This window comes from Chelon labrosus (genome assembly GCF_963514085.1).
Source record: "Chelon labrosus genome assembly, chromosome: 15".
Classification (NCBI taxonomy): domain Eukaryota; kingdom Metazoa; phylum Chordata; class Actinopteri; order Mugiliformes; family Mugilidae; genus Chelon; species Chelon labrosus.
Window position 1 is genome coordinate 11,998,492 of NC_140348.1, and position 12,588 is coordinate 12,011,079.

At 41.4% G+C, this 12,588-nt stretch overlaps 1 protein-coding gene across 1 annotated transcript; it reads left to right on the plus strand.

The window, feature by feature from the left end:
- The first annotated feature begins 9,745 nt into the window (after positions 1 to 9,745).
- On the plus strand, positions 9,746 to 12,096 carry LOC311500612 (G-protein coupled receptor 26-like). Its single transcript, XM_084562124.1, has 3 exons — positions 9,746 to 10,464; positions 11,062 to 11,175; positions 11,754 to 12,096. Exons 1-3 carry the CDS (start codon positions 9,794 to 9,796, stop codon positions 12,028 to 12,030), a joined length of 1,062 nt encoding a protein of 353 aa, XP_084418250.1. The 5' UTR covers positions 9,746 to 9,793; the 3' UTR covers positions 12,031 to 12,096.
- Positions 12,097 to 12,588: the final 492 nt, after the last annotated feature.

A 12,588-nucleotide genomic window follows, 5' to 3' on the forward strand; every position in this document is an offset into this window, starting at 1 on the left:
GTCACACACCCATCTATGACTCAATCTACTCTACACGTAGCTACACAGAGCAGCTTTTTTATATCCACATTAAAGGTGGCATGTTTAATCATGCTCAAATGACCAGAACACACATATAGCAAAACACAACAATGCGCTCTCGCATTTGAATTAAACTGAAACACTATAACGTTTTCAATATAACACAACAAAGTTATGGACAAGCTTCCACTTTCAAGAGCAAAGAGGATGGATGACAGGCTCAGGCTCAGGCTCAGTGGCAGAAAGCAGATAAGTTGTAAGTCGTAAGAGGCCACAAGCTAGGTGCGCATATACAGTGCATAGACAAACATAACTTCATTACATTTTTCAACCCCTAGAGGCATCATTGTGAATCCCTGACACAGAGGACTCACTACTTCCTGCAGTGGAAGCAAACTCTGAATGTGACAATGTGCTGAATAGTCCATTATGGTGGTAATTCATAATAATGCTGGGCTGGAAAGTCAGGAAGTGTAGAAATGGTATCTTTATCATTTAAATCAGGGAGCGCTTAACTTTTTTTTTAGAGATATATACGTTTGCAATTAGTGTAAGAAAAACAAAAGACATATGTAAACTACACCTATAGTTACATTCCTTTCGTCAACTTCATAATTTTTGCGCTGCCATTATCACGCACGTTCCTGAAGGTCACGCTTAACCTTGCTCTGACTGTTTAAGAGTGTATCTGAGTAGGAATGAGGTTAAGTGTTGGAAACAGTAAACAGGATTATTTGTTTGGGGCTCTTGACCTCGACCCACAGCACATTCTTGACTCACTGACTGACTGCACGGGATCAGAAGGAATAGTTGAACACCACAGCTGCATAAACCACTTACTGACCTTGACAACTGACACGCTGCATTTCCTTGTACAACTTCTTCATTGCTCTCATTTTACAGCATATATGTCAGTATATTAAACAGCTATGACTCAACATGCTTCTAGATACCAGAAAATCCAGAACGCCTGCTAATCCCCAGTCCATGGCCAGAGGCAGCACAAGGCAGCATAAGCTCCCCTGTCCTCCCTGCTATCACCTGCCTATTTACTGCCATGCCATCCCTACGGCACTTTCAGTCACTCTCCCTCCCTTTTTCTTTTCCTCCCTTTCCATCCGCTAATCCTCTTTAAGGACATTACCTGCTAATATATCCCGTCAGAAGGTATAAAAGGCCAGCTATCTCTTTACTGCCATCGGCAGTACGCTAAATAGGCCATTAATGGAGGAAGGCAAATGGGGGATATCGTGGTTTTGACCCCAAATACCATTCAGAGCTTGGTCTGTCTGAGTGGCTGTCTGAAGTGTACCATGTGTTGGGTCACATGGAGCCGAGGGAGAGGAAGGGGACTGTGGCAGAAGATTGTGTCTGCCATTTATTGAGGCTTCTCAAAAGATAAAATGGGTTAGTTTAAAGCTCACGTAACGCAAAGTTTCAATGTCAGAAAACAAAGCACTTTTATCATGTTAATTGTTTTAAGTTGTTGGATTTTTAACATATATATGAGTTGTATTGATCATATGTAAAATTAAAAGTAGGATACACTGAAAGCAACCACATTGTTCCAGGTATGTGTATAACTTTGCATATCCGATCAAACGTTACTGTAATTTAACATGACTTTACATGGGGCGATATGTGATCCTGATCCAAGACCATAATGCACAATTTGACCGACAACAGCCTTGCAAACAGTTTGAGAAAAATCTAAATAATAAACAGTTTGTTCTCTGCTCTTATTTCAAGGAGCTTAACCTGCAGGCCGCAATGACCAACAAAGTTCACTTGTTGATTTGGCCTAGAGGCAGGGCAGCTGTTCATTTTACTGCTAATGGAGTGCCACTGACATCACTTTAATGAGACAGCACTAATGAGTGCTGACAGCTCAGACAGCACACCACCGCATCAGCTCGCCTCCTCCTGAGCCAGCACAGCAGCCAGAGTGTACAGAGAGCAGACAGTGCCCTCCTCTGGTGAAAACAGGAAATGAGCAAAACCCAGAGGTGCTCCAGTAAATAGAGTCCCCCACTTATTTCCTCTGTCTGTGACACGACAGGAAAAGTGAAAATTTAAAGCAAGTAATATTACTTCATAGTATTATAAATAATTATATATTCTATTTATATAATTAGGCATTGAAATCATTCAATGAAATAATTCATTCATCTTCTGTAACCGCTTGTCCTGTGAAGGTTCAGCAGAAGGTTTTTTATTAGTAATTTAAAAACGAAATAATTTTATTCTTTAAAACAACTTAAACAATAGTTATTTTATCACATCGTAAAATTACTGTGGAGGTTAAAGTAAATCCTTTCATGTAATTTTTCCATCCACTAGAGGGAAGCACTGTATCAGGAGTGTTTAAATAAGTGCTACAAGCTCATCAGACGAGTGTTTGTCACAGCCAATGTATACTGATCAGGCACAACATTAAAACCACTGACAGGAGAAGTACATAACATTGACCCTCTTGCGACAATTCAGTGTTCTGCTGGGAAACTTTTGGACCTGGCATTCATGTGGATGTTACTTAGACATGTACCACCCATCTAGACCAGACCAGGCACCCCCACCCCATAGCAACGACACTCCTTGATGGCAGCAGCCATCCCCAGCAGGATGCAGCCTGACACAGGCACACACACACAAAAATAGTTTAGGAACACCTCAAAAAAAAAACATGAAGAACAGCACAAGTGTTGACCTGGCCTCCAAATTCACTAGATCCCAAGCTGATTAAGTATCTGTGGGTGATCCACAGAGGCCCCTCCCCTCAACCCATAGGACCCAAAGGCCCCCACTAACAACATTCTGTTGCCAGACACCACAGGACACCCTCAGAAGGTCCATGTCCATTCTCTGATGAGTCAACTGTTTTGGAGGCACAAGGGAGACCTACACAATTTTAGGAAGGTGGTCATAATGTTATGCCGTTGTATACGCACTTGCCAAAACATAAGGTACACTACTGAAAAATAATGCAGTCTAATTTAACAGTCTGGCACTTAATCCCCCTTCATTACTGTTATAATGTTCCGTTTATGAAGAGACAGTGTTGGAAAAGTGGATCTTAAACTGTATGATCATATTGGAGAATATAGTTTATGATGCTGTTAAACTGGATTGAATTAAACACAAAGGTGTTTCTGTTATTCAGCCTAGCCCACAGACTAAGGTGGGGTCGTCAAAATAATTAAATAGTTTTACAAACCTCCAGACTGAAAACAGAGATGAATCAACAGCTCTCTAGGTTGTTTTAAATAGATGTTGAATACCATAACCTTCAGGAAGCTAAGATTTAGTGCAGGACTATTATATTAGACTGCATTCGTTTTCACTGGTGTGCCAACTCTGAGCCAAAGCTTGACGAGATTTATGTCAACATTATATAAATCTCTTTCCCCTCCCGACCGTTACGGTGTGCCCAAACTGCTGTATGTGAGTGTTATGAACTGTAGCCGTGTTGAGGATCAAGGAGGAGCATAGGATTGACAGATCAGCACATCCACCCACGGCACCAGACAGGGTCGTTGTGAGGGTGCGTGACAAGAGCAGCTTCTGATCACACTGAGTAGACAAGAAAAGAAAGCAGTCCTGGTGTCCTCCCCGCCAAGGGGCGCAGTAACTTCCTCCACGCACCACGCTAAAGCCTTTAACAGAGCAACATTAGCCTTTAGTCAGATTTTTCTCTCACTTCCCATAAAATGTGCGACCAAACACATTTTATTGACTGTCCAAGTGCCAGCTCTCTGAATGGACATGTTGCATTAGCTTCCTGGACAATAAATTACCTTCTCACTCAAACCCATTACTTCCGATAATGTGAGCACTTGAAACCATCATCCCACATCCTGTGTCGAGAGTGCAAACAACGCTTTCCCTAAAACTGTACAACCAAGCCAAAATAGAATATTTTCCCCTCTCACTCTTCGTCACTGGGCTGTTTTTGTGCCTAGGCTGAGATGCAGGTGAAATAGCTGAAGAACAGCAGGAGAAGGTGTCGACAGATAATTGCTGCAGGTCCGGACTTTGATTCATGGCCCACTGGTTTTTCTGATGACTTAAAGTGAGTGGATTATTTCAGCTGTGACACCTTGTGATCAGAACTTTCACCTCCTGTAAAGAGGGGCAGCCAGTTCAGACTTGAATAGGAAGGTTGTTTTTTGAATTTGAGACTCATGTCTGTCAGTCATGAAATGAACAATAGTAAGATGCATTAAAAGAATAAAACCATTAAATTCTCTAACTGGGCGTTAGACTTAAATTGGTAAAATGCCTTTCCTGATAATATAAAGAACAAGAGAATAGGTTTGAAGACTGTGATATGGTTATGCTTTACCCTAGAAAAGAAGAGGGCCTTGGATTTAAGCGCTTAAAAAGATAATTTTGACTAGTTCCTACAGATGTTTCCCGCTAGTATTTGACCTTCAGGGCCTATGAATTTACAATTAACCATCCCCTGAGGAGTTTAAAAAGCCAGAAACTTGCTCGTGAGTTAGCTGTTGACCCTCTGAATCATCTAGCCAAAGTATGAAAGTATGAGTCACGTATCATGCGAAAAAGCAGATTGGCCATGTATGTGGGTATGAAGCTTACCATTGAGACGCCTGTCCGAGCACAAACAAACAAAGAATAATACGAAAAGACAGCCTCTGAAATTGTTCACGAGCCAGTTGGGGCTGCAGCCAGGCGTGTGTTCATTCCGCCACAGGCACAAGATATCTATTGATAGCTCTGCTCTGTGTCATGCATTTGCTTTACCGTGCTTAGGGATGTTTCAATATCTAACTTGTTCCTTTTTTAAACTAAGATTTGAAGTAGATCTTTAGAGGGGCTTCTTAAAAGGCCTGTCCTTGCAGGAAATTCTAATTCCCATCATAACTGGAGGCTGGGGACACACACACACACGCATATGCATCCCCAGCCACCAACAGAGCCTAGATAATAATTAAAGCCGAACGACATATGCCCAGAGTACGAAGGCCCTGACACGTACCATCGTGATCTCTCATTAAGACTCGCACTCGGCGCTCCATTTAAAAAACTACTGGGAGCTGCTTACTGTCACGCTTGTGTACAGCGATGTTACACTCATTACCAGAGAAAGGACATCAAAGCAGATGGGCGAGCATGATTATCACAGCCCGGAATGGCTGCCACAATTTATGTAAAGCCAAGTTACAACCAGCCATTTGAGGTTGGGCCAATAAATAAAACCAGAGCTTTTAATCTACAATAAATTAAAGATGAAAGTGGTTTGACTTCTGACAAAGGCAGCAAACATCCAGTCTGTTTAACAGGTGTAAGAGAGTGATATTGTCAGAGGAAGGAAGCGACTCACACGAAGAGCAGAATCAGCCTGTTTGCCTCATCCAGAAGCTCCACATGAAAGTCTAGCGCTGCCTGAGATGGGAAATGTGTGAGCTGTGAACACGTGTTCAGTTAGATAAAGTAGTAATGGTGCAAATGGACAGAGGCGATGTCTAAGCAGACAAATCAATGACAGAGTCGCATTTAATACAACTACACAAAACAAATAGATGTTTGCAGAGGATGGGATGATGAAAACAGGTTCAAATGATAAGGTTTCTCATGTGTCACAGTGCGTGTTGCCACTGGAGACTGGAGCCGAGTCAAAACGAATTTTCAGGCTGGGATTTCCCTTTCTCATCTGAAAAGTAACCCAATTATGTGATACTAGTGTATTTTTAAATATTATAGTACCTGCAAGCCAGGCATTATCTCCTACTATCCAGGTGTTTTATATATATATTTCATATACTGTATGAATCACTATTGATTGAGCAGCATCAATATGAGAAAACATGCCCAAAATAATCAGCCCATATATGTGTATTCAAATGTATCTCCTTGGACATTAGCAACCTGCACCTGCCAGACATCAGTGTTAAACACAGTAATTAGCTATTTGTACAGCAGTTTTGTCCTTTCTATCACCAGTAATGCCAAAAAAACATATTGTACAGTAATTTGTGCTTACCTCTGCCTAAACATGTTCATAAATATTAATCACAGCCTTTATTGAGCTTTAGTTTTCAGTGTCGGGACATTGTGAGTGAGAAACACTGCCCTGTCTGTGCATCACACATTTTGTTGTGATTAACACAAGGAACAAAGTCAAGTACTACATGGACTTATTGTAATTGCCCAAAAGACACTTAATACAAAGACATTTTGCTCCACAGCAAACTGAACATCGCCAACAAGCATGGGGAAGATTGACCTCCACTGACAAATTAAAACTGCGACAGCACAGCGGCAAATCTGAAACTGCCATGTAAGCTGTAACTTGCTGGAGTTGGCAAGCAAACACAGCATGAACCGAGCTAATCAAGCCATATCACTATCAGCGAATGAAAGGCACAAGATGCACAGCAGCAGATTCTTAACTTCGACCCAGAATAATGGGCAGGCATCTGGTGAATAGGCCCCCTGACAGAGTGGCAGCAGTCAAACACAGTGAAGCTCATCTTCTGTCCTGGAATCTGAACTAATGGCTGTTTGATAAACAGCTGTCCATCATGGATAGAGGGCAGCAGATTATTCATCGATTAGTCAGATCATTTAAAATGAACAATGAGAGTTACGTTGGGATTTATAACACCCCTCTTTACCCCTGTGTGAACATGATTTGGCATTAAGCTCCAACAGCTTCTACCAACTAACCACTTCCAGTGCAACTTCAGTAAATGAGTAAATTTATAGTTCATTTAATAGTTCATTAAAGTTTCTGACTAGAAGTTTTCAGTAAGTTTTCAGTTCTACTTGAACCACTATTTGACCCTACCACTGGGTGGCACTAAAAGAATACATTTGCAAACCACACACAAAACCAAAAAAGGTATTATTTACTTAAACTCCTCCTCGCTTTAGGCCTGCACATGATGTAGTTCTTTGTTCAAGTAGAACAGAAATTAAGAGCGTTTCACTGCAGTGCCTAAAACAGGCTTCTGCAAAGACTTTTAGGGCGTTAAAAGTATGCCCTTGTGTGGCTGTAACCCCTCACCTCATTAACTTAAAGTCGGTAAGCAAATGAATTTGAACTTTATCCCGGTTAGGGGAGCACTGCAGAGAATTGATGCTGTACTATAGGTTCACCGTCTGTTCTATGTAGAAAGGTCAAAAGTGAAAAACTTCTCTTTCTGGGAATTAATTAAAAACTCTGTGCAGCCACTATTGGCAATTTGTCATTACTTATAATTTATAGGATGGCTAATTTATAGAACAGCTGCACACGTGACCACTGTTATACCAAATAGTCCGTTTTCTCATATCTTTGTATCTGGACAGTAGAGAAATCTCTTTCAATTAAACACCATAGATCACATCTATGCTTTTCATTTTGGTCCTGGAACTAATCTGAGTTTAATGATTTTAATTTAGTGTGGAGGTCTCAGTGAACATGTTAATTGATTTTTTCACATGTACTCTTATATGGTGGTCTGTGACATTGGCAAATGACTCTATTTTATACTCAAAGAGTATGTGAAAATAGAAACTGCTTTAGGACTAACATTAATATGATGTTAACATTTCAGTCTCCACACGGCTCAGTAGTTCATTGTGAAGTTTTGTTTAGTTTACACTGTAGATCCTATCACAACAAGTTACTGGCAGCATCTATGCCTTTTTTTCCAGGCATAACATTATGACCACTGACAGGACAAGTTAATAACACTGACCGTCTTGTGACAATACACTGTTCAGCTGGGAAACGTTTGTACCTGGCATTCGTGTGGCATTGCTTAGACATGTACCACCCACCTAGACCCAGACCAGGCACCCCCACCCCATAGCAATGACACTCCTTGATGGCAGCAGCCCTCCCCAGCAGGATGCAGCCTGACACAGACACACACACAAAAACGGTTTAGGAACAACTAAAAAAAAAAACATGAAAAACAGCACAAGGTGTTGACCTGGCCTCCAAATTCACCAGATCCCAAACTTATCAAGTATCTGTGGGATGCACCGAGACAAGTCTGATCCACAGAGGCCCCTCCCATCGGCCCATAGGAACCCTCCAATACAACACAGGACACACTCAGAAGGCCCATATCCATTCTCTGATGTGTCTGAATTCATTTGGAGTCACAAAGGAGACCTACACAATATTAGGATGGTGGTCATAATGTTAAGCCGGATTCGTGTTAATGACAAATACTATTCACTGCTTTCTTTCAGTATGTCCAGTATCATATTTTTCTTTGCAATGTCTTTCCTGCTCAGTATCTATAACCTGAGGTGAACTGTGCACATTTATAAATTCAGACGTTACTATCTGTTGAACCATAAACTACTGCTCTACTGCAGAGACTATTGCAGCTTCAACACTCTTCCATTTTCAGTTGTTTGTTTGCTGATGTGAAAAGAGGACACAATGTGAATATATAATTCTTCCTTGTCTTTCTGGAGCTTCACTTGGCATTCACAAGTAATATGGCTGAAACACAAACATACGGTTAATTTGAAAGGTGCATGGGAACTACAATCACAGCCTGAAGGACATATGATTCACCAAACTGAGCTCGCATTTTATTCAATAGATTCTATTTTATCCTACTTTATATAACATTTCTTAACCTTAAAATTACTCCCTTTCATTAATTCGACAGCTGTGTTTGAAGTGTTTTTAAACAGTATTTCTTATAAAAGATAAATGAAACCACATTAACAGATGTATAATATGGCATATAACCCCCCAAAAGCCCTCTGAAGGTCTGTCAGAAAGTTAGTATTGACCAACATGTCTTCACTTTTCAAAAGTGTCCTCACACCAAAAAGATTAATGCACAACGTACACAAACATACACTTAGGTCATTATGTTTTAGATCTTGTGCATCCGAAAACACAGCGTCCTTACGGTGTGCGGTCCGAGGCTAGAGGCAGCACACACAGTTCTGTTGTATGCCAGAGGCGGTGGACTGTGGATTAATACCCTGAATATAGTAGCCCAGCTGCACTGCGTCCTTTTTAAAGCGCTACTTAAGACTTTGAACACTGCGGACTCTCTTTTCCCATCCTCGCTATCTGAGACGTGGATTAAAATGTTTGTTGCTGAGAATTTTTAACAAACAAAACGACGGTGGAGACGTGATTCAATCTTGTCACGCGTACGCGCAAAGCATTTCGATTTTCAAAATTCAAGAACTTGATCCTCGTATTGTTTTCACAAAACAACTCACTACCAAACTGCCTAGTTTATCGTGACGCTTATGACATCAGCCATACCACCAGCCACGTAATCGTGCGTCGTGCTTCTATTTTTACACCAAAAAGATATTTTTGAACAGAAGTGCAACAGTCTGGTCTAAACTAGCAGAGGAAATATAAGTAGCTCGACACCACGAACGCTTTATGTACTTTTTATGTTCTTTTCATCTGCCCATCGTGCCAGTGCGCAATTGCGCAGCAAGGAACCCTTGAGCTGTGAGACCACTGGCATGAGGAGGGGAAAAAATTACCGCAGAGCCTCAAGAGAACAAGCCTCCTGTTATGACCCCATTTCCATGAAACGGACTTCCGAATTCCCTCACAATAATCAGGTGAACATATGAATTCCCTACGAGGTAATCTTCGACGCTGTTGGAAGAATCGCTTCGTTTATTGAAGACATTTGGATCCTGGGGAGGGTGAGCATGACAATGAATTGGACTCGTATACGCTGTGACCGCAACTCACGATGACAGTTTGCAACAGGACTGTGGATGCACTCTTCAAAAGTCTGGATATTTGAGAGGAAGCACCATGGACGCAGCGGACATAGTTGCTTCTTTGTTAGTTTTGGGGATTATTGTGGTGTCGCTGCTGTCCAACGTTGTGGTGCTGATCTGCTTTCTGTACAACCCGGAGATCCGAAAACAGGTACCCGGTCTTTTTATTCTCAACTTGACGTTTTGCAACCTGTTGCTAAGCGTGTCCAACATGCCACTAACCCTGGTCGGTCTCATCACCACGGGTCATCCCGGAGGCAGCGGCTTCTGTCAAATTGTTGGTTTCCTCGACACTTTTCTTACCACAAACTCCATGCTCAGCATGGCAGCTCTCAGCATCGATAGATGGGTGGCGGTGGTGTTCCCGCTGAGCTACCACTCAAGAATACGGCACCGGGATGCAGTGATAGCACTAGGATACACGTGGATACACTCACTTTGCTTCTCCACAGTGGCTACCTGTCGCTCCTGGGTCGGCTACCACCACCTTTACGCATCGTGCACTCTCTGCAATGTCAGGGCGAAGGGAGCCGGGACGCAGTTCATCGTTTTCACCGTGGCTTTGCACTCTCTCACTTTCCTCCTCACGCTTATCGTGTTGTGTGTAACATATCTGAAAGTGCTAAAAGTTGCAAGGTTTCACTGTAAACGCATCGACGTGATCACTATGCAGACGTTGGTGCTGCTTGTGGATATTCACCCCAGGTAAACAACCAGTAGAGATGTATTCAGTCTGATCCATTTGACATTTCAGTTCATTTGTCTTTTTACTGAAGTGTTTGAATATATTCCCCTTAATTTGTCTCGGTATGTGAAATATGTCCGAGGGACCGTTTTAATCATGTAGGGAAAAACAATAGATGTGCGAATAAAAATTGGAATATTCTGTGATTAAACATGAAAACATTATTTTCTCTTCTTTGCTTTGGATGCTGTAGCTTTCCAACATTAGTCTTGATGATGAAGTAATTTATCACTATTGCAAAGTATTTATTTGCTTCTGCTTAATGATTTGCTTCTTTTAATAGTATAAACATTTAATATGAATGTTTGTTTGTTCAGATTGTGGACAAGACACATTTTTATTCCCAGTCAAACAGTTAAAAGTTCAGTTCATCTCCATTTTCATTGTTGATATCAGTGCTTTGTGGACATTTGGAACGTAATTACGTGAGATACGTGCACAGTTCAGTGCTTTCTCCATGTCCACCACATATGTTTTCTCTTTGGGTTGCCTCATTATGTCTGCATGTCTGTGATCGTGCCTCCCGGGTAGATAATGGTACCTGTGTGCTTTGGCAGTGTACGCCAGAAATGCTTGGATGAGCAGAAGCGGAGGAGGCAGAGGGCCACCAAGAAAATCAGTACATTCATTGGCACATTTGTGGTGTGCTTCACACCTTATGTCATTACAAGGTGAGCAGAGATCTATTATTGCCTATTGTATTATGGAGATGTTTGAGAGCTTGTGTGGAGAAATGCATGTGTGTGTGTGGTGTTTAACACCATCCACAGTATCATAAAAACGTGAAAGTTTCTGGACATTTGAATTATCAGATGGAAAAGAAAGGAAGAACTGTACCATTATTTTTTAGCGCTGTCTCATTATCTGGTAGTAATTTTAACGTTTTCATAGTATCTTTGCTTAAAATAATTTAGAAACATACACACCTTCTAGTCTTTCTTGTGTCCTCATTGATTCATACACTGTCTTGCGTTTTGATTTAAGAATAGTTTAAGGCGAACATCATAACATCATTTTAATCAGTATAGTCCAGAGTCAGCAAAAATGACACCCATCAATTCACAATTCCCAGCACAGTAGTGACATTTCAGTGAAGTAAAATGATGACATTTTCACAGTGTAACGGCACTGCCTGCTTTAGATGTCTTCCACCCTAGTTACACTGACCTATAGGAAATAGCCCAGATGCTGCACTTTGCCTGTGGATTGTGTGTGACTTTTCTTCCCGTTTTTGCTTCATTTGAGGTAGAATTGTAGAGCTCTTTTCCACAGGGCCCATAAGCCCTCACTGGGGTGTGCTGTCCAAATGTTTGGCCTACAGCAAGGCAGCGAGCGACCCGTTTGTCTACTCCCTGCTGCGTCACCAGTACAGGAAGACCTGCAGCCTTCTGGCTAACAAAGTCCTCAAGAGGAGCCCACTCAACTCCTCCTCCCTCAGGACAGAGGATACCACAGGGAGGAGCGATAACAACTCCAGCGCAACTAAAAACATCCAGCCACCAACTAACAAGCCACTTGGTCAGTGAAGGTCAGCACTTTCAAAGAGATTTAGGATGTCTTAGATTTGTCTTCTTACTTTGAGGTGAACACATATAGATTGACCTTTCATATAGATTGACATGACAGCGAACATATTTGCCTTCTAATTGTTGAAAGAAAAAGCTGGCAGCGTTTTCAAATTAATTCCATAAAAAAAAAAAAATTAACAATGTGTTGATCCATCTGTCCGACTTTTTGACTTGGCCAGCTTTTCTAACACACTCAGCTGCTCAGCTGAATGCTCATTTATCGTCTAGGGTGTTATTTATAAAATTTGGTCACTTCAGTAGTAGGTCTGGTGCACTAGTGAATATCTACGACTGCAGGATTAAAGAACAATTTAATTTAACAATATTGTGGGTAAAAATAGGCCGGCCACTTTTGTAGGTTGTGTGTGTAGGTTGTAACGGCAGTAAGTATTTATTACAAGTGTTAAACAGTCTTTTTATCTGCAGAGAGTGACCGTTTCGAATAGTTTTGTAGCATTCTGGTAAATCTGTGTCAAAATAGTCTGTGTAACAAGGAAGGCAACGTTATGACGATGC